Below are 22,783 nucleotides of genomic sequence, written 5' to 3' on the forward strand. Positions count from 1 at the left end.
CCCTCACCCCCTACCTGGGTCCGGCCTGCGGAGGGGTGACCGGATTGAAGAGCTGTGCGGGTGGGCGCAGGGGAGCAGACGGCAGGCCAGCAGTGTCGGTATTCTCTCAGCAAAAGCGTCGCTGGTGTCATCGGATGTCGCATCCACAATAGGTATGGCGGGCCAACAGGGCGAGGCAGCCGTCGGGGGACCAGGGAGAAAGGAGCCCGGCCACGCAGGCCCCTCCCCGCAGCAGGCCGCAACGCCGTGCCCTCAAGTGGCCGGGAGGGCCGCGGTCCACGGAGCGTCAGACGGGTTGTCGAACAGAAGGAGTCCCAGCAGGGACCAGGTGGCCACAGCTCGGCGCCGGGGGCGTGGTTCTCGACGAAACTTACCCAGGGCACAGAGGATGGGATTATAGAGATGCATTGTCGATTTCAAGCGGATGCAATGGGGTCGCGGGCCTGAACGCGAAGGATCTTTGCTCTCCCCGTCCGGAGCTCAACACCTAGGCGGCCATCTTGCTTCGGCGCAACAGCGCCCCCTCGTTTAATTTGAAACTTGAAAGGAGGCAAGCCGCGCTGGGCCAAAAGCCTTGACTAGACGGAAGGTCTTGATAAACTGTATCAGCCGCTGCCAGTGAGTGAAATGGGAGACCGGCTTGAGTTGATAAATGAAAAGGACATTAACGTTTGAAGTACTCGTTGGGTTGTCGAGAAACCGCGAGCACATTGTAGCAAGAATGAAGAACGCCAAGATTGTGCGTATGAGAGAATCCACAAAAGCAATCTGAAGCACTTGAGTGTAACTGAGAGAGTTGGCGAATAGTCAAAGTGGTCATACAAAGGTAAAGTCAAGGGTACAAGCCCCCCTCGTACAATCGAAAGTCTTTGACCAGACAGTCAGCAAAGGGAAAGTAAGAATATATCTACCTTATGGACCACCAACAGTAAATAGATAGGAAGGAGCGGGGAATGATAATATAACGCCACCCCTTAAGTAGAGATAATGCTCGCCCAACTGGGTGTACTAAGCTCAATAACTTAGTTGGGAACCAGCCTCGCCATTGCCCTAGGAACCTGACAGTCAGCAAAGGGAAAGACAGAATATACCTAACCTATGGACCACCGACAGTCAATAGATAGGAACGAGCGTGGAATGATAATATAACATCACTATGGAACTAGGGGATAGTTCTCACCCAACCAGGTGTACTAAGTTCAATAATTTAGCTAGGAACCAGCCACGCTATTGCCCTAGAATCTAGACGGCCAGGAAAGAAAGAGAAATAATTTACCTACCCAGTATGACAACCGGATATATTAAACAAAACGACATGAATTAAGAGACAAACAACCCATTAACCAAAACCTCACATTTCTGCATACTTAACTTAACTCAAACAAAAGCCCACACAACCACTTCTCTCACAGCAAACCGCATTCACCACACTGCAACAATAAACAATCAACACATAAATTGCAACAACAGCGCATGAGGACTCGCTTTGATCCTATATCCACACCCAAGCTTGGCGCAGTGAAAACCAAACTGAAGCTGCCAACAGGACACCACCTTCTCACTTTCCTACGCCCTCTTGACCCACTAACCCAACCCCACCACTTTGTTTACAGATCTGCCTGAGCACCTGGAGACCAACTCCGTTGGTGACAGTGCGCTATATAAATACTTTTAACATTAACATTAACAAAAGGTGAAACGAAGTACAAAGCTAACCTAAGGAATTATTAGCCCTGTGATTCTAACTAAGAACTGCAGATACCAGAAAGACTCGGGAGAGGAGGCCAGTATAAACCTTTGAACTGTATCCGAAAACTGATTGTTGAAAGTAAACACAGTTGCTACAATATAACAGAGTGACCCGGCGAGACGCGATTGCCTATCGGAAGTCTCTGTATTGAACTGGCAAGTACTTAGAAGTGAAATCGTGAAAGATTGTAAAGTAACAAGTGTGATGCTAGCGATATGAAGGCTCGCGCCTGATCGAAGGAAGCCAGAACTGCCTACACAGGAAGGTCTGGGCTCGGAGGAAGGGGACCTGAGTGAATCGGTGAAAGCAAACCAAATATTTATTTAAAAGGACATTATGAGCTCCTGAGTGTTATAAGCTAGTAGAACTGGTAAAGTCAACTGAACTGTGATTTGAAGGCTACAGTGAACCCGACGGAGGGATCCTGCCTTTTCTGAAGAAACTGCTTCCTGATGCATATAGACTCAAGGAGTGCTCACAATCATGCCACTGTTCTGCCTTGTCCTGTGATGTAACATGGGGAAGGGAGTGCACTAGTTCAGCAGTCCTGAACTACCTAAACCCTTTTGGACGTCTTAGTTTGCACTACACTATTTTGTTATACATATCATTGCTCCACACCCTTTTGTTGTATAGAGTAAGGATTTGGCAATAGGTTTATATGGCAGTAGACCATTTTATTTTGACACAACACCACTAGGACGTTTTCTTTACTTTGATGGTTGTAGCTTGCTCCCATCTTAGATTTAGGTTTATATTAGGCGTTTTTCTCACCATATACTGTTCAATAAACAACCTTGGATTAGACTCCTTGTGTCTGTCGTATTTCGGATACTTATGCCTTACTTACAAAGAGCACATCAGGAAACTTTAATTGAGACCTACCAAAGCCATGCCAGCTCCTCAGGTAAGCCATCTATCAAACCCGGTAACACCTTATAAACCCCACAAGGCCCCACATTGGCGGTGATGTGACACCCCACACATGCCCCTGCTGCTGAAGTCCAAACTGTTTATGCAATTATGAATAGAATTAGAGCTAAAAAAGGGCTTTCCAAGCAAACATGGTATGGCAGCATGGATCCAAAAGAGAAGTTAGCGGCATTGTATTCTCATGGCTTTACCTATTCTCCAGAGAGAGCAGATTGATGCACGCCGTGTGTCCGCAGTACATTGCATATGTCAGTGGCGTGTTCTCATTGATGTCTCGTGGACTGCTATCTACTCCTAGCTGCATGAGTGTCTCGACACAATCAGCTCTTCCTGCTGCTGCAGCCCAGTGCATCGGGGTCCTGGAAAAGGAGACATGAACACAACAAAATGGAGGAAGACCTGCAAATGGCTGAGATGTAGACACCCTAACCACATCCATCAAAATAGGAGACCATTTCAAATTAGGGCAGCAATGTCCTTGAAATTGTAAACTCTAATTTGCCTGTATTCCTACAGTTAACATCTATTGCTTTGAAAAAAGCGTTTTTTTTCCTCTCACTGCCATTTTGGAAAAGTACAACAAACATTCATATCATATTGTATTGCAAGTTTGAGGCATTTCTTACTGCATTTACACCCCATAGTATTCATGTTTTAAAATGCTTGCGAGCAAATTGTTCAAACGAGTGACAGCAAACACGCTACAAGTATTGAGTTTTCAAGTTCGAATGTATTTTTCTTCCAACATTCCTACCTATGCCATGCGCTGGGAAAGTGACAGAAGCAGTCCTGAAATACAATGCGATATCTTACTTTTAAACTTCAACTACCTGGTCAGTGGTTAAGATGCAGCATCTTTATAACTTCAGACAGCTTCATTGTTAGATGTAAATGGGAGCAGAAAACGAAGTTCTGCGTGGGACAACATTGAGATGTGCATTAAGAGTAAGAGTCACACTATGACAATGCAACCTTCGGCTCTTTAGGTGTTTTAGAAGACAACTACCATCAGCCGTAGTCAGAACAGTCAATAGTGAAGGATCATGGTACTCGTAGTCCATATCATCTGGGAAGCTGCCAGTTGCATACCCATGCATGAGAGGTAAAAGTAAATTAGGCTTACACTGGGGTGTCACAATCTAGCAAGAGATACGCAACAGTTTACAAGAGAAAGTTTCCTTTGAATTTGGACGCCAGTGAGAATGGCAAAGTTTTACCTATGGAACAATGATCCATGCTGGGTGTGTGGTCTGGCCTCTGATCCCGAACTCATATGGCCGAGGAGTATGACAGAGTGAAAGGGTGGACATGATATTGGGTATGAAGATTGTTGGTCTCCAAAAGTAGCAACATTGCACTATATAGTGGGAGGACTAGTCCAAATTATGGCTCGACATTAAGGAATGGTTACACTAGGCCCCGATTAATACTAAGAAACAAGTCCTGAAGGCTTGAACCAGGGTCCACAGCAGAAGACAGGCTCCATGATGGAACTGGAAAATCGTTCTGTGCCATGGGACTGTCTCTGGATAAGTACATGTGTTTACTGTTGTGTGCATTCGTTATGGGGATTTGCCTTTGTATTTGCTTGTGCTCTATGTTTTGTCTGTCTTTGTTAATAAACACTGATAGATATTTAATTGCGAGTGCCTTACCTTTAAAAGGCTTGTTTTTGATGTCATTGATGGTGCCATTTGTGATGTCATATGTGACGTCATTTGTGATGTCAGAAGCAGTAAATGGTGAGGGTGAGATATAGTTGTGTTGGGTTTTGCTTTGTAACCAAACGTCCTTTCAAATTAAGTTTTTGGGGGGATTCTTAAGGTCTGTATATTCATCATTAGTAATTCCCCTTGAACAAAGAATACACAGCTACAGGGGAAGGTGCAGATAAAAGGATATAGTCATCTTATCAGAGGGCGACGAAGTCCATGTCATTTTCTGGGGGTATGGGCTGGTCTGCTGTTGAGTCCTTTAAAAGCTCTGGGCGGCTACCGGCTAATAACTTTTTCAGCACAGGTGCACTGAGAGCTTTTGCATTGGTATCAAATGGGTTGCTCAAAATCAGCGACTCTCATGCACTCTCCTCACCCCAAAACGTATTGTTCTGCACAACTGCTTCAATCACAGAAATGGTTACACCACATCACTTCCTCTGGGCCGTAACCCACATCCTCACTATCTTCTGAATTTTCCTTAATAGCATCTACAATGTGCACAACATTGCACCAGCAGCCATCCTGCAGTGACACAGATAATAGGTCTGGTTGGCCTCTAAATTGGGACATGTCCTTAACAATGTATCTGGCAAGTGTACGTATTCTAAATTACAACATGCGTGTGGATTTACACTCATCATAATCTGCCTTGAACTTGTCTTGCAGCCGCTTGACCTTTCTCTGCATCCCTTCCACAATGTTGTGCTTTGACTTAAAGGATAGTTCCGGGACTTTTTTTTTATTGTTCCTACGGTTCGGCCATGTGTTTTTAAGCATAAATCGGTAGATCATAGAAAACTTTCCTATGGACCTTACCCGACTTTTCGTCCATGAACGCACTCGAAATCAGCCGCCATTTTGTGATAATTCTATCATTTCCCCCCATCGACCTGGCTCACCTGCGTTTGCGGCACTAAATCATATCCCCCGCCCCTGAAACAGACTTTATCAAAACATTCATATTCCCCGCCTCTATCCGTGACGTGACTGTGCTGCGTAGGCAAACGCGCCCAGGCGTCTTCTACGCGACTCCACACAGAACCCGGAAACCAACACAGATCAGCTCACAACACAGCGCGCTACAATTCGGAATATGAAACTGTACTTTTAAATCAAACCGCAAGATTGTAAATTTGGTAAAGTACATTTATTTGACATCAAATGTTTAGAGAATATTCAGCGATTTGCATTTTCTTTGCTCTCGATCCAAAATAGTTCGTCTTGAGGCAAGCGATGTTCGTGTGCAGTACACAGGGTGTTGGTTTACGATAAAATAAGCTCTTCGGTCGCACTGATAATCGCATGGCTGTTCCAACAACGAGGCACTAGGCCACCACAACGGTATGTATGTTGCATCTAGCAATTAGTACCGCGCAAGGGCATACTTGTACTTGGCGATCGTCCCATAAAATGGTCAGGGTGATAACGTTGTTCACGCGGAGAAGCAACTGGCGGTTGTAAAAGCCATCCGCCGGTGTCTGGTACTTGTGACACATACAATAATGAAGGATGTACCTGTTTTAAAAACATAAAAAATGAAATTAGTCTCACCATCAGATCTTTATTAAAATTATTCATTTTATATATTAGGTCGGGAAATTATTTCATAGCTAGGACAGTGCAACTGGGTATTATCCGTCATTTCCAGTAACCCACCCCCTCTCCTCCGCCTTTTTCAGAGCCGCCTGAGCGCCAGTGGATGACTTCGTCACTGATATGATATAATATGGCATTTGCAACGCGCCTATACACAAGTGTTTCAAGGCGTGAAGGGGAGGGGGGAAGTGGAGTACAAGGTAAGTAGCATAAAATAATAAATACATAGGGCCAGCTGGTGGCGAGTGCAAGGTAAGTGCAGAACAAGTGTTGGGAAGGGGGGGCTGTAGGATACTGAGACAGTCCCCCAGTGCAGGGGTTGACAGGGAGGCAGTGCAGGTGGAGAGTGGAAGGGCCCAGGACCGGGGTCGCAGACAGTGGACCAGTTGTAGCAGGGGAGAAGGAGAGAGAAAGCAGAAGCAAAGAGGAAGGTTTTGAGGTGCTTCCGTAAAAGGAGATGGCTCTCCTCAAGATAGTGCGCGGTACAAAACAATATGCCACATAGAACGAACAAGTACAACTTAACCCGTCTTTAAAGCTACTGTATAGTAATTAAATTGCGGTATAAACTCATCTAAAGAGTTACTTACATTATATTTGCATTTTCCATTGTGTCTGTGCGTAGGGCAGCCCCGAAATACCACTCCTTCTATGCCGACGTTATTTCTTCTAATGAACGAACATTAAATGGCTTTCATTTCTGAAATTCTATTCATTATCGTTTACGTTATTGCACCACACCCCCAAAAAGAAGTCTTTCGGGATGGTCCCGGCCTGTCAAGGTCAAATAACAATAGAACCTTATACTGAGTCGTGGGCCATTCCGGCACCCGAGCAAAAAATCAAAGCAGCTGACCTTCACTTTGAACGAGCACACATTCCTAGTTAGCTACATTCAGTGTAAGGCCATCTCACAGGACTTGAAATTTACACTCCATCTTTGTATTTTGTCTGCATGCATTTGCAGCCCCAGAGAACCATAAATACGGAGACATTCTATATTTTTTGAAAAATGATTTATATTAATGTTTGGTTTAATTTAATGCGCAAATGAACAAGGTTGGATAGACCCATTGCATGTACACTGAGCAATCACTTTTATTTACACAATACATAGCTACACATATTCAATGGGCCTGCGACATGAGGAGACTCCAGAGCAAAGTCACAGGTGACACCCAGGTGGCTCGCACAACTGCACGGTGAAGGGAGGGGCAACGGTGGAGAGACACATTGCATGTACACTGAGCAATCACTTTTATTTACACATTACATAGATACACATATTCAATGGGCCTGCAACATGAGGAGACTCGAGAGAACAGACAATCAAATTACAATCATTTAAACCGTGATGTGTATTTCTCAATGAGCTCTGCTTTAGGTGGACATGAAACAGAGGCAATGTTGGGTGGCAATGCAGTTGTCCCCTGCACAGGTTCGTTCACAACTCCATGTATGTGCCTATCTAGGACATCAACAATAAGTCTCTCAATAAACTCATATTGCATATCCTGAAACACTGGTTTGATCACCCATTGTTTACTTCTTTTAGTGAGGCCTTATTGTAGCGAAGCGTCCCTAAAGTTCCGGTCGTCCTACTTTGTTGACGGCCAACATTATGGTTATGTGCCAAGACCGCTAGAAGAGTCCGATTTATCATGCCCTCCATGCCAAAATGCAATTGTTTTGGCCTGTACTTTAGGCACATATTGTGGAACACCTCCAAATCTCCTGTGTGGCAGAATTCCGTGAGTCCCCTCAAATCTCTTGTTATAGTTTTATCAAATACAATCTTTTCAATGGCTTTGTGAGTGGGTGATGAAGGAATCAACCACTTCTTCTTCCGTGCCTCCTCTGTGGACAAATGGCCATGTTCACAATTGTGGAAATGTTGGTTTGTGGTCCAGCGGTGAACGTTGCTACAGTGTAGCATTACTGACCGCCATTTTTCCAGTAGAATTTCCAACGACCCTCCACATGTTTTTGAGCTCCACCAAAGATGGTTGCTGATTGACTTGGACCACTGTGAAATACCTTGCATATCTTTTTTTTTACCTGCAGCCGACATTTTTTTATTGATTGTTTTTGCAAGATGCCATACGTCAAATTGGTGATTTATATTTTTGTACTCTTCTCTCATTGTCTTGGCAATTGAAACGTGTCTGTCCGTGGCTATCAGGTCGATCACCATTCCCCGCGATTGTAGTTCTTGCAATGATGCTATAAAGCCAACTTTCTCCATGGCCACTGAGGATGTACTTTGTGACACCTGCACGACCACCGAACTCACAATTTTCTTACTTTCCATGTCCTGAAAGTGGTAGGTGCAGTACTTGGCTGAAAATCCTGGGCTGTCGCACTGTCCATCACCGGCTAGCCTGAACCGTTTGCCCGCGAATGTACTATCAATAGACATTTTTTCAATTCTCCAAGCTTCGCTAATGGCTGGAAATAGATAATCGATTTGGTATTTGTAGAACTGAGTTTTCGCAATGAAATGGATTCCCACAAATTGAAAGAAATACTCTAACTTTTTAAAACTTGAACCACTAAAAAGTGCGGCCGCTGCACAAAGTAGATTGCCTGCTGGCAGTTGCCCCAGCATGGGTTGTGCAGACCATGAGAAAGGATGATATTTTGTACAGGTGGCATGTATTTTAAGGTTAGTGCCTCGATTGCACGAGTCACATTAATCAATGGCTCCCCACATACTTCCCCACCAACCGAATGCCCACATTTCATCCTAATAATAATATCAATCAAACAACTATCGAATACAATGAATTTGGCCTCTTTCCTTATACTGTCACTCTGCATCCCAGCTGGTTCGGCCTGTAACGTTGAGGTCATGTCACTCACATGAAAGGTAGAATCTCTGATATCGTCTTCCGCTATGTTCAGTGATATTGATGGTGTTTCATTGTCGTCCACTTCATTCTCTTCCATTGCAACATCTGTTCCTTCTCCGGCGATGGGTGAATAAAACAATTTCTTCAACTTTCTCACGGTCTTAGTTTTTGCGGGTGTGGATTCTGTGAATTGATCTCCGACTGCATCCGAACTACCAGGAGGACATTCACTATCAATGGCTGGTGGTGGTATAGCTCCGTTGTCAATCACTTCATATTCTTCCCATTGGCACGATGCATCTCCAGTCTCAAGTCCCTGCCAAAAGGTTTGACAAGCAACATCTCTCGTTCGCTTCACTGTCTGTGTAGATCTAGTTAGTACACCCACTCGCAACTAGAGGACAGATTGGAAAAGGGATGTTCAGTTTAAACACAACTTACAGTATTGAACTATTAACAGTGAAAAACAACATAATATAGTGACCAGGACACTAACCTTCTTTTGCTTTCTTTTCTTTGAAACGTTCTTGCCTCGAACTTCAACATCAGGACGCTGTTGCTCCGACTCGTGTGTGCATGTCTCCACTTCCTCTTGCGCTGCAACGACTATATTTTCATGATAAGCACATCCATCACGCACTGACGCTCCATCGACTCCCTGAAACATAGAACTTTCATTAGTATGTATAATAATATTGAAAACACAAAATGTACTTGGGGACCAATACCCACGTACATCTCAATAGCAAAACACGAATGAACGCATTGTGTAGAACATTCAAACGACAATTATTCACGCATTGTTGATCTAGTTAGATGGAACTGTCAAGATCCATACCTCGGGCTCCGCATAGACTTCCATTGATGATATTATTGAAGATGACGCTTCAGCAACTCCCTGAAACACAGTAATTGCATTAGTATGGTTTTCTATTTTGTTAAAAAGAACATAAACTTTGTGCAGGCGTCAACGGCTCATCTAAATAGACCTGCACAAATGATCAGCTGTCTAAAATAAGTAATGGATATCTAAATATGATTCGATTTGCTCGATCGTTGGAAGTGTCACCACCCAGAGATCTGCATCAACTACTAGGGGTGATGTTCTTGTAGAACATTGCGCCGACCCGTAACTGCATGCTCCCCCTTCTTCTTGGACTAATGCTCCATCGACTCCCTGAAACATAGGACTTTCATTAGTATTGAAAAAAGAAGACACATAGGAGGGCGACGACAGAAGGATATATCAATGGCTAAAAACGAAAGAAACATTGTGTGTAACAATCACGCTACAAGAATGCAAGATCTGATGATCTCCATCGATGGAACTGTCCGGAAACGTACCTCGAGCACCTGAGTGACATCAACGGTTGTCGTCAATGCGTTGGACTCCTCAGCATCTCCCTGAAAGACAGTACTTGCATTATTTTGGATAACAATAATTATAACTGAAAACAAAGACTAGAGGACGAGTACTAGGGTGTACCATTAGGTAAAATAATTACACGATAAATTAAAACTATTGATTTACATGCCTAAAACAAGTCAGTGGCAGAATAGCTAAGTAAGATTACCCGATAGGCGCTTGAAGTGGCTGATGACTGCAATAACGACACGGATGGAGAATCTTCCGCCTTCATATTGAGTGGATACATAAATGGGGAAATTATTGTTAGCTAATGCTACACACTACCGCAAGGCCGAGAGCTAAATCCGTAAACTTGACTCACCAGTGGAGGGATGTGGACGAATAGAGTGGGAATAGCGGTTGAGAGCAATTTTCGCTTCGCTCGCGGTGTGTTCTTCTTTATTATCAATGATGTGGAGTACATGTCTGAGCTAAAGTGCCTGCTGCAGATGCGGTATCGATCACCCCTCTTGTCCGCAAAGACTTCTAGGACTCTACTTTCAAGCTCAGACGGTGGATATCCGCAATATCGGACCCATTCTCTTATCTGATCTATTGTCTTAGGGAAAACATGCATTATAGTACCTTCAGATTTTTTATGGGTCTTTGAAGGGCAACCGCCAATGGAACAGGCAGGCATTGTGGAAAGTTCTGAAAAGTAAAGATCAACAATTCTCTATGAATACCAATGTGTTAAAAAATTAAATGACAAATAAAAGGTTCAATGCAAGGTTTGTTTTGGTTCTTGGAACTATACACGTTATTCACATGCGGATAAGTATTTGAATAACTTTAAAAAAATAGAAAAATAATTTGACTAAACTCAGAACATGGGACTAGTTCCTTGCATGTACTGTCATGAACGAAAAGAAAACATGGATGCAATTTTATGACTACTAGCAAATAGATATAAATTAAAAAATTGGACGCAAAATGATTATGGTACATGGCCTTACCTTGACAAACAAACAGTTAGATGCAGGGATCAGAGTAGTTTCTTGTCGTAGAACAGGGAGCAGTTCACAGGTTGCAAACTGACGAGTTTGCTCGAAGTGGTCACGGAAGTTCACAGAGACGAAGAGCAGATAACCAGCACCTTCACGGGTTGACTAGCAAAGCACAAAGAAGTTCTCATTAAAAATATGAAGTGGGTTATAAAGAATTCGAAACAGGGGTGTGTTTGTGAATGAATGACGTGAATATGTCGTGGCATTATGCGGTTTGCAGGGGGGCGTCCAGCGTGAGGGGGGATGCTTGGCAGGAGACACGGGGTCTGGAGGTAGACATGGGAACAACAACCCATGCTCTATAGACCACTTTGAAGTGTACATGGTCTTTGGCACCTCTTGGCCTTTATCGCTCCCTGACAGCTCCACTTGCCAGCGCAAGTACCCCGGTGCGAACTGCCTTTGATAGGGCGGGGGGTGGATTGGGGCGGTGGTCGTGCAGACAAGACACAGGAAGACTCGTGAATGGAGACACACTTATGTGGATTGCAGGGGGGCGTCCAGCGTGAGGGGGGATGCTTGGCAGGAGACACGGGGTCTGGAGGTAGACATGGGAACAACAACCCATGCTCTATAGACCACTTTGAAGTGTACATGGTCTTTGGCACCTCTTGGCCTTTATCGCTCCCTGACAGCTCCACTTGCCAGCGCAAGTACCCCGGTGCGAACTGCCTTTGATAGGGCGGGGTGTGGATTGGGGCGGTGGTCGTTCAGACAAGACTCGTTTGCCGCAGGGCCTCACCAAGGAGAGGCCATCTAACTGCATGTAAGAGGCAGGCTGCAGGATCTAGTACATGGAAGGCAGGGGGGTGAGTTTATAAATACCTCACCCTCCCAGGAGAATATATGGGTGCAGTTCACCCTGGAGACCCTGGATGCCTAGGCAGTTAGTCAGCAGCAGGCTGGCCTGTGGTGGCAAGGCGGCACGGGCCAGAGGGGGTCATCTCTGTACCCGGTGCCCAAAAGGATGATTTATTATGATCAACCATATTGATTATTTACCTATAACCATGTTTTGTATCAATAAAATCCAACGGCCTTTTATTGCCAACGCTTGAACAAAGTGGTGTGGTAAGTATTTTTGGGGGAGGAGGCAAGGCCGGGAGGCTTGATGCCAACCCGCAAAATAACATATGTATGTCTGCTGCATATGGGTTCAACGGTTATGTGGATTGAAGGTGGGCGGCCAGCGTGAGGGAGGATGCTGGCCGGAGACATGTGGTGTGACAAGACAAGGCACAGGAAGACTATTCAATGGAGACACACTAGATTCATTTAAAAAATCAAAACAACCATTGTTAAAATATATGTTGGGTTTTATTTTAGATCTTAATTTCAATTGAACAAAAATAATAAACATTACACATTGTAAAGTTCCGGTTGCAGCACATCCAGGGAAAATCCGCTGTATTGTCCACTGTCGCTGGGGAAATGTTGTCTAATGGCAAGTACCGCACAGGCAGGTATTACTCTCCGAACGCGGTGTCCGAGCCTCCCGTGAAGCCACCAAGTGAAGCAACGATAGGCCACCAGCCTGTACCACCGGTGAAAAAGAAAGATGCAAACGGTATTAAAATGACAAAACTTTCTTATCAATGTCGATGAAGGTAAAAAATGTCATTCTGCTTTGAAAAAAATTCTATCTAGAAAATGCACAATATGGAACCAATTTACATGCGTTCGAATGATATGTAGATGTAATTTTATATGTGGGAGACGACCATGAAATAGTAGTGGCATCACTGACATCACAACCAGAGTATACTTACTCGTTACTCGGATTACGCGGACGAACAGTGCCGCGAAGTTCGTGCATAAGCACCATCATCATCCTCAACACGGTCCTTGAGAGGCAGGCTTCCCTGAACTCTGGCAGCTCGGTGATGCATTGCGGACTTGGCTCGCCTTCCGAAATGTAGGCCAAGCACCCGGAAATTTCACGGCAGCAGCAGTTCTCCTCCTCAGTTGGCATTAGCTTGCACCGATTGCACGTGCACCAGGTGGAGACGCCGTCCATGCGACATGGTCCAGGCTCTTCATCCATTGACTGGTCCTCCCAACTGCCGTCCGAATCCCCATCGTTTTCGCATGCTTGCCTTTCCAGTAGTTCCTCCTCGATGTACTCGGGCTCGTACATATACGGCATTATTGTAGCCATTATGTGGTAAAGAAAGTAAAATAATTTACAGAGATGGTACAGGTGTTCACAAGGCCTAGAAGCGGCGAAGGTAGCTGACCAGAGCACAGAAACGAGTCACAGAATACTCAAAGTAACACAGAGAGAGTAATGGAATCGAAAATCTGCTGCTGTGTGTTGTGAAACGGTGTGTTTATACTTATTGAGGAAAGAGGCGTCCTGCCATTTCCATGGCGACACTTCATTAGCTGAGGCGCAGCGATTGTTGACACGAAACGTGCTTTGGCGTTGTGAAATGGGCGGTACGCGTCTGCTGATGTCAGGCTCAGGGGCGGGGGATTTGATTTAGTGCCGCAAACGCAGGTGAGCCAGGTCGATGGGGGGAAATGATAGGATTATCACAAAATGGCGGCTGATTTCGAGTGCGTTAATGGACGAAAAGTCGGGTAAGGTCCATAGGAAAGTTTTCTACGATCTACCGATTTATGCTTAAAAACACATGGCCGAACCGTAGGAACAATAAAAAAAAAGTCCCGGAACTATCCTTTAAGGTCAAAAACCTCCCCTGATGCGTAGCTGACAGCCAGTTAGGACACCTCCGATTCCTAGATTTCCTTCCACGCATATGTTTGAAAGAAATGAATCTGGTGACTACATGTTGGTAAGCCCAGATCCTCTCATCAATAGCATTCACCACATTTTTGTTGTATGTCACAGCCCATTGTACAAGCTCATGGATGACTCTATTGTACATTTCAACTTGAACATTTGATGAGGGTGGCAAATAGCACTTCTTCAGAGCTCCGTTTTGCACATTAGCAACTGACTCATGTCCTGAGATGAATTGTAAACCATTGCCACCCATTCCCTCTCATCAGAACTATTGGCAATCTTTATGACATAACTACTTTACATAGGAAGTCAACCGCAAACTTGGTGGTGGGAAAGAGTGTAAACTCTTCCACTAGACATGTGTAGAAATAATCGGTTAGGAGTACAGCAGAATGAAGTTTGGATTCCAGAGTGTGAAAGGCCAATGAAAGTTACTTGCTATCCAGCATATCTGTTGCCTTCCGAGGCACCAGTGGTGAGTGGTGGATTTCCAGGGATTTGTCAGCCAACAGTCAAAGCCTGCACTTACTCACAAATTCTTTCACCTCTCTGTCCCACCGACCAGTACCTGTGCCTAATCTTCCCTTTATTTTATGAACAACCTAAAGAGCAATCTGGGGATTCAACCTCTCTTGACATTAACATCCCACATGCTTGCAACAACTGTCATGATACTTTGATGTTAAGGTTATATTTTCCCACTCAATTGTCTTTCAGTAGGCCAGGCATTCATCATTAACTGCACCATAGTCATCATCTCATGGCCCATTTCTATGAACTTCATCCACTTCTTTTGCCTCACTCCACTCGCACATCTCTCTAAAAGTCCTGAGAACTGTTTGAAGAAATGTACACGCCACCTCATTCTACCGTTGGTGCATGTGGCCTAGGAGATGTGATGGGTAGTCCATCATACAACAAGGCAACGGAATAAAAAGCTGTACCCATATATTTTTCCCACAATTCTTGCAAAATGTTGTGATACTTTGGAGACCTTAGAAGGAAAGGAGGAGTTTTAGTTGCTTGGTGACAAATTGTAGGGTTATGCCCAAGCTATACCTAGTAACACAATGAAAGAGGGCTGGGAGGACGAATCCTAGCGTGTAAGCGCCAACAAACATCTATAATGTTCGTAAATGAAGCTCCATGTCTCAGGTGAGGTGACAGAGTGAGGACAACCTATGCCTGTTCTACTATGGTTTAGTGTACTGGACTATACCGACAACCAGAGGCCTGGGCCTTCCAGATAGGCTAGGTCAGAGTGGTAGCTTTAAAAAGGGGGACAGAAATGTTCTAACTGTCCCTACCTCTCACAAGTGTTTTCCCTAGGCCATGCTGGTGGGCCGCCTATCTAATAGTGGATACAACAAATAAAAAAATAAAACCACACCTTTTTTAAGCTCAATTCTTACAAGAATGTACACTTTCATATATAGATGGCCCAGACCCTGTTGCGTAAATAGCTGTCCATGAAATGAACATAACAGGAGAGGTTAATCCCATAACCCTTGCTTCGGAAACAATTTAAAAATGTAGGGTTTAATTCAAATATCAACCAGTATTTGGGCAAGATAATTCTTTTAATGGCCGTTACGGGTGGTAAGTAGACCCTAATTTAAATTATATTGTCTTGGTCTGCATGACAAAAATGTAATTCTTTTTTTTTTTTGGTGAAGACTATGATGAGCGAGTAAGTACTGCGGTTTCTAACTCTACCCTTTGGATAGGAGTGGTAAGCGGCTACAAGTATCAGTGCCGTCTCCACTTATAAATCGACCGGTTTCGGTGGTCTAGGTAAATTGAGCCACCTTCTTCAGGACTGTCTTCATAATAATTGCAAGGAAAAAATGGCCACTCAGGTTACTGTAACCAATGTCCAGACGTGACAAAGGAACAATCTCACCTCAGCAGAGTTCCCCAGAGACATTTAGGCTGCCCTGTAAATAAACAAGGGAGCTGCATTAATACTAGTTTTAGTATAATAGCATCAAGAGGTTGAATAGATCAACCTATTGAAGGAACAGTGAGAAGCAGCTGCATTATATAGTATACAGAAAATACTCAAAAGTCACACATCTTTCTTAGTGCTTGGTAACAGCTCTGTGGAGAACCCGTAGGTGTACGAGAAGTTCTTTTTCTTTACTCCTGAAAAGTAATGAAGTTCTTTTCATTCCGGTGTCTGAGTAGATCATGTTACATACAGTATTAGCATTAGTTGCATTTGTGTACATGCCTGTGATACTAATAGCCAAACACTTTTAGTTGGCGCGCTTCTTGTTATGGCCCATTAGCAATACAGCCACATATTACTATGCATATGCTACTTGCGCTGTTTTCTGCAGTTGATAAAAAGCTGCCTCTCCCTATGTTATCCGATGTATATCAACTTAAAGTAAAGAAGCAGTCAGGAAAACTCTGCGTAGTATGCAATGTAGGGGTTCCATTTTCTGGTATCGGTGTCCCAATGCTGCAGTCTTGTCTACCTGCCTGTGAGGGAAACATGGCAAAATTACAGATCGGGCAAGAAACGCTGGTATCCTGGGAGCAGGCACAGTTCTAACTGTGCTCCCTAGCGTTACAGAGACCTGTGCTGTGCTGTTCTCGAAAAAGGAACATTTTCAGAGCAGGAAAAAGAGCGCTGGCGTCCTTTGAGCTGGCCTAGTTCTAACTGTGCTCCCTGATGTTACAGAGACCTGCACCGTGCTGTTCTTCGAAAGGGTCGGCTTGCCCGTTAGCAGCTGTGTCTTACCTTGACATTTCAGGATTCCCGGATTGAGCGGTGGTCCGTTTCTTCTTGTTTTTGCGTTTAACGCGAAGCAAAAGATGGGCTATTATATTTAGTCGACGCGGCAGTATGCATGTGTGGAATTAGATAGTCGAGGCCCATGTTCTATTATGCAAACATTAGCATAGCACCACCTACAGCTGGCTATTAGTCAGCGCACAGTGACAGAAAGCTGATTAGTCTGCTTTCATTTTTCTGAAGGGCATACAGTTGATTAGGAGCAAGTATGATGTTCAGCAGCAGGGTTGTATACTATACCTCATAGGAGGATAAAGGCCAGCACCTAATGAACAGTTGTGTAATCTTGTATGCACACACCCAAGGGGGGGAACTCCCAATGCTCTGGGTGATTTATGGTGGGCATGTGTACATAGTGTCTGTAAAATAGGGCAGTAACTGCTGCATGTTACACCAGGGAGTTATTAGTAATACTTGTCAAAGTACTGCCCAGGTATCTTCAGTGATGCTCCACTCAGGTTGGGCGTAAACCATGCCAGTTTATGGATTCATGTAACCCTTTGCGATCAGTCTTAAGGCACAAAATCCATTGCTTTTCCCTTTCTAGTTGGAGGGATTGAATATCTCCACCTCTTGGTGGGACAGTTACCCTCTCTATGATTGTCCATTTGAAATCATTCTCATTATGATTATGCTGCATGAAGTGTTCGATAAGAGGTCAGTTCAGCCTTTTGGTCCGAATATAGGAATGGTGCTCCTGTATGCATTTTTTAATAGGCCTTGCAGTCATGCCAATGTATTTGAGATTACATGGACATGTAATCACATAGATCATGTTACTAGAATTACAGTTGGTAAATGTGTTTTGTCTCCAGGGTGTGGAGAGGCACACATCTACAGTAATGGATTGGAAGGTGAGTGAACATACTGCGCATGTGCTGCAGGGGTTGTGGCCAACCGGTTTGGTTGTATTCCAAATGGTCAGCTGTGTATTAGGCTCTGTACTGTGATTACAGAATCTCTAATATTCTTCCTGCATTTTATAGCAAAACAAGGCAGTCGTAACAGTGTGGACCCTACATTTAAGATGGGCCACAATTTCAGTATCTCCTTTTTAACTCAATTCATTTGTGAGGAGTAATTTAGGACAGCTGTTATACGGTTCTCTTGTACTGATCTCAGATTTTGTCCCAAGGTTGTTTTGCGCTGTATGTTACCTGCGTGCTTTCTCGCGTGTTTGAGAAGTTTTCATGGATCGCCCCTTTCCTTCAATCTAGTCATTAGCGCTCTGGCTTGCGCATCATATTCGCCTACTTCATAGCAGTTACATTGAAATTTCAGGAATTGCCCAAAAGGCAGGTTTGTGGTCACTCTCTTTGGATAAAAGCTGTGAAACTGCAACAGCGAGTTCCTATCTATAGGCTTTCTGAAGAGGGTGGTGCAGAGTCTGCCATCAGCAGCTTGGATCTTAAGGTCCAGGAATTGAACTTCCTGCTGGCATCAGTAAATTTGAGGTACCTATTCCGGGCGTTGAGTCAAGAGATGAATGCATCAAACTGCTCTTGATCCCCTGTGTATATCAATAGTACATTGTCTATGTATCTGCACCCAAGGGCGAGCTGATCTTCAAATTGATTGTTGTTGTAAATATGTAAATATGTCACTTTTCAAATTCTACCACATATAGGTTCGCCAAGGAGAAGACAAATGTAGCTTCCATTGCAGGGCCAGATGTTTGCTTGTAAAAGTCCTCTTTATATAGAAAGAAGTTCTTGGTCAGAGCAAACTTGGAAAGTTGTAATAGGAACAGCCCTGGGATCTCCACGTGCAGCAACTACTCTTCCAGTATTTTGTCAATCACCATTAGTGTCTGCATCTGTGGGATGGAGGTATATAAGGATTCAATGTCGAGAGTGAGCAGAATCTAATTTTGTGGGTTGAAGGTGATATCTTTCAACAGGTTTAGCATGGCAGTGGTATCCTTGATATAGGAATCCATGCATTGACTCTCTGGTTGTAAAATGTGATCGACAAATTGTGACAGGGGTTCAAGGATGGAATTGATCCCTGCTACTATTGGTCTCCCAAGGGGCGGGGATACCCCCGTTTGTATCTTAGGTAGGGTGTAGAAGGCTGATATTGTTGGAAACCCGGGGCATAAGAATTCAGCTTCCTTTTTACTGATATGCCCTCGCTTGCTACTTCTTAAACCAGTGTTGCTATGTTGATTCTCAGTTGGATCTCTTGGTAGGTGCTGGTAATGCAGTTGGTTCCCTAGTAAGGTAGATACCATCTGTTCGTAAGCTGTGGTGCTCATGAGAGCTATGGCGCCCCCTTTGTCTGCCAGTTTGATGACAATATTAGTATTTATACTAAGGTTAGTCAATGCCATTCTTTCTAGTTTAGAAATGTTCTGGAAGTCGGAGCGACTTTCTGCTAATATTTCCTCTAGTTTTTTGGTTAATGCCTTTTTTCGAAAGTGATCGACTCAGGTGAAATCACGTTGGGATAGAAACTAGACTTCGGATGTAGTACCGTGATATCTCCTGTTGATATGGTAGTATCCTGAGGATCACTGTCTCCAAAGTATTGCTTGAGTCTAATCTTCTGTAACAATTGGGCTACTACAATATGGGTATTGAAAGTGTTGTATGGTGCTGTAGGTACCAAGCAAAGGCCTTTCTGGAGAACTGAGGTTTCATATTGTGTTAGAACAGGATCAGATTGGTTCACAATTAATAATTCTGCTGCAGGGGAATCAGCCTTTCCCTCTGCTCCTGGTGATGTGTGGGGAGTTGTGTTCTTGACCTCTGCAGCGGCCCCGTCCCTTTCCGTGTTGATCTAAAAAAGGACATGTAGGTCTTTCTTGAAACCTTTCATCTAAGTCATCTTCAAAACAAACTACCAGCTCTCTTCTGCCTTCTCTGTCTCTTGACTGTTCTCTATAATTGAAGTTTGAAGTACTGGTATGTGCTTCATCTCCTGAGCTTGCGCTCGAAAAGCTATAGTGTGTTGAAGTTTTTTTCTTAAAATGGCGGTTAGGTTGACACCATCGTCCACCAGTATTGGCCTGTGTATCTTGGTTAGAATTATCATTGTAATACGCATTCAGTGTATAGGGTTATAGACGTTCATGCGTGAATGCTGCTATGTCCTTTTTTAGTTTAAGGATTTTTTTGTTGAGATTAAAGTCTTTGAACTCTTTAAGAGAGGCATACATTTCATCCAGCTTCTTTTTATAGGCATCTAATACTACCTTGGATTTTGGCAGATCTCTTTTGTGTTCTATTTCTGTCATCAATTTAGTGGAGATCGTTTTTGCTGTATTGATAATGAGGATGAGCCAGTCGCAGTACATTTGTTGGCTATATAGCTCCAGTCCTTGCGGAAATGGAGGTCATCTAGGAAGATTATGGGTTCTATCCTTATTATCCGACCGTTTGGTGAGGTATGCGATCTAAGGTATTCCATCATCAGGGACCCATGTAGTTCTGTCCGGATCATTTTTTTTGTGAGTGTTTCAATTTCATTCCACTTGTCATCTGCTGAGACAGATTCCTGAGTTGTGATGTCATCAATGATGGAGGCTGTTGATAGAATCCCTTCCAGAAGTTCCTCAGCAAATGCCAGGTAGTTCAATTTGGCCATTGTCAGATAGTCACTCGATTGTCTAGCAGATATATGTAAGGACTTACAATTTGAGATTGAAAGGCGTATGTCTAGTGTGTCTGTGACTTGATGAGTATCTCTATACACAATTATTGCTCTCTATTAGGCACCAGTTAGTTACTTTTTTAAAAAAAAACTTTTGTTTATTGGCAGAAAGTTAAGACAGGCGCAGCACAGATTACATAGCAATAAGCGAGCAACATAGCATCATTCAAAGACAGTACAATGTGACTATATCCGACATCCCAGGTTGGGGATGGTGGACGGCTTGGAGAGGCGCAAAAAGAAGAAAGGAAGGAGAGTCATACTTCATATGGTATGTTGGGCTGTGCTGGTGGGGGGGGGGTAGACCTCCATTCCACTTCGTCTCTATTGTTCAGGTAGCTACAGAATTCTGACCACACGTTTTTGGGGCGTGATGACATTGGTAGGGATCCGATGTATTCTTCTTCGCACATTTGTACCCAAGTAAGGGCTTTCAGTCACATCATGAAGGTGGGGGGTTATGGTGCTTCCAGCATTGCAATATACATCTTTTGGCAACAATGGCACATACATTTAAGAATTTTGATATTTTCCTTCCATTTTCCCCAACCCAGATACCCAACAACAGGGCTAGTGGGCCCAGATCCACCGGGAAACCAATTATTTCTGAGAGCGCCTCCGACACGGCCACCCAGAACGTGTTTAGCGCAGCGCAGGACCAGAACATGTGTATGTGATTTGCATTTAGGGCATGTGTGAGTCAGGGTGTGTGTAAATTTCGCTACTCTGTACGGTGTGTAATAGAGCCTATTGAGGAGTTTGAATTGTATGCATTGGAATCTGGCGCCAAGGGAGACTTTGCGCGTGTGTGCACACATTTTGCTCCACATTTCTGCAGATATTTCCGTGTCAAGCTCCCTAGCCCATGCTTCTTGTGGTTTGAGAGACGTGTCCACTGTTTTCTCCAGCTGCATTTTGTACAAAGTGGATATTATGCCCCTGCCGCCTGCGGAGTTTGCTATATATTGGAGTTCAGGTGAGTCTGGGGGTTTGTCTGGGTACGAGGGCCACATAGCTTGTACCGCTGCTCTAAGCCTGTAGTACTGTAGCACCTCGAGCAGAGAGTTGGAGTGTTCTGGTCGCCATGTTTGAGGGGTAACGAACATACCATCGGGGAAGAGGTCAGTTAGGGCTTGATAGCCCAGATTTTCCCAGTGTCACAAGAGGTGTTGGTCGTGTGTGGGGGGAAGTCCTGGAAATTGCCATATGGGAAGCCACTTATAGTATGGGTGTTGCTCTTGCTCGAGGCGCAGGATGCTATTCCAAGCCCTGATCGTGGTGGCCACCGGGTCGGCCCGGGCGTCTGTTTGGAAAGTGCGGTGCAGTCATAAGGTCATGATGTTGGTCCCACCACCCGCCAGTTTCTCAGGTTTTACATGCAGGGGTGGATTCTGGAACGTGTACCAATGGGTGGCGTGTTGGGCCTGTGCCGCGTTCCAGTACAGTTGGAAGTCTGGGGCTGTGAACCCCCCTTTATCATAGGGTAAAGTCATGTGTTGCCACTACTTGCGGACCGAACCAGAGTGCCAGAGAAATTGGGCGCACTCCGAGTGGAGCCTCTTAAAGTATTGCTTCCCGGGCCAGACTGGTACGTTAGCGAAGATGTAAAGGAGCTTGGGGACCACTATCATATTTATTAGGGAGAGTCTGCCCGCAAGGGATAGCGGTAGATTGCGCCATTTGGAGAATTTGGACACGATGAGCTGTGCCATAGCCTCGTAGTTGTCCGCTAGTAAGGAAGATTTGGTTAGCGACACTTGCACCCCAAGATACCTGATACCACCCGGGGACCAGCGTAGGGGGTACTCACATGCCGGTTGTTGAGTTGCTATAGTAAGGGGGAAGATTTCTGATTTAGAATAATTGATGGTGAAACCGGAGTACGTGCCTATTTTGGTAATGTCGCGGATGATCGGGTCTAGATATGTGGAGGGGTTTCTGACGTACAGCAGTACGTCATCCGCGTAAAGTGAGACGATTTCCGGCGTGTCCTGTAAACGGATGCCTTTATTGATGTGACGCCCTCTTACATGATCAGCCATGGGTTCGCTAGCGAGCGCAAAAAGGATGGGGGAGAATGGACATCCCTGACGAGTACCTCAGTGTAGCGTGAAAGGAGAGGAGGGAACAGAGTTTACAAGCACCCTGGCTAGTGGCCCGTGTATAGCAGTTTTATATAGGAGATCATATTTGGCCCTACTCCCATTTTCTCCAGCACAGCCCATAGGTATTGCCATGAGGCCATATCAAAAGCTTTTTGGGCGCCTAATGTTACCGCCACTGCATCAGCGTTCGGATCAATTCTGGACATCA

General features: G+C 44.5%; 1 protein-coding gene across 2 annotated transcripts in view; it reads right to left on the bottom strand.

The window, feature by feature from the left end:
- ANKRD55 (ankyrin repeat domain 55) overlaps positions 1–22,783 on the bottom strand; it is a 1,206,736-nt gene that overhangs the window by 237,084 nt on the left and 946,869 nt on the right. For both annotated transcript variants that reach the window (XM_069627296.1, XM_069627295.1), the window contains exon 8: positions 2,875–3,042. In XM_069627296.1, the coding sequence (XP_069483397.1) occupies positions 2,875–3,042 (168 nt within the window). The remainder of the gene's footprint in view (positions 1–2,874; positions 3,043–22,783) is intronic.

The sequence above is a fragment of the Ambystoma mexicanum genome, chromosome 6p (genome assembly GCF_040938575.1).
Source record: "Ambystoma mexicanum isolate Mex_15411 chromosome 6p, UKY_AmexF1_1, whole genome shotgun sequence".
Classification (NCBI taxonomy): Eukaryota; Metazoa; Chordata; class Amphibia; order Caudata; family Ambystomatidae; genus Ambystoma; species Ambystoma mexicanum.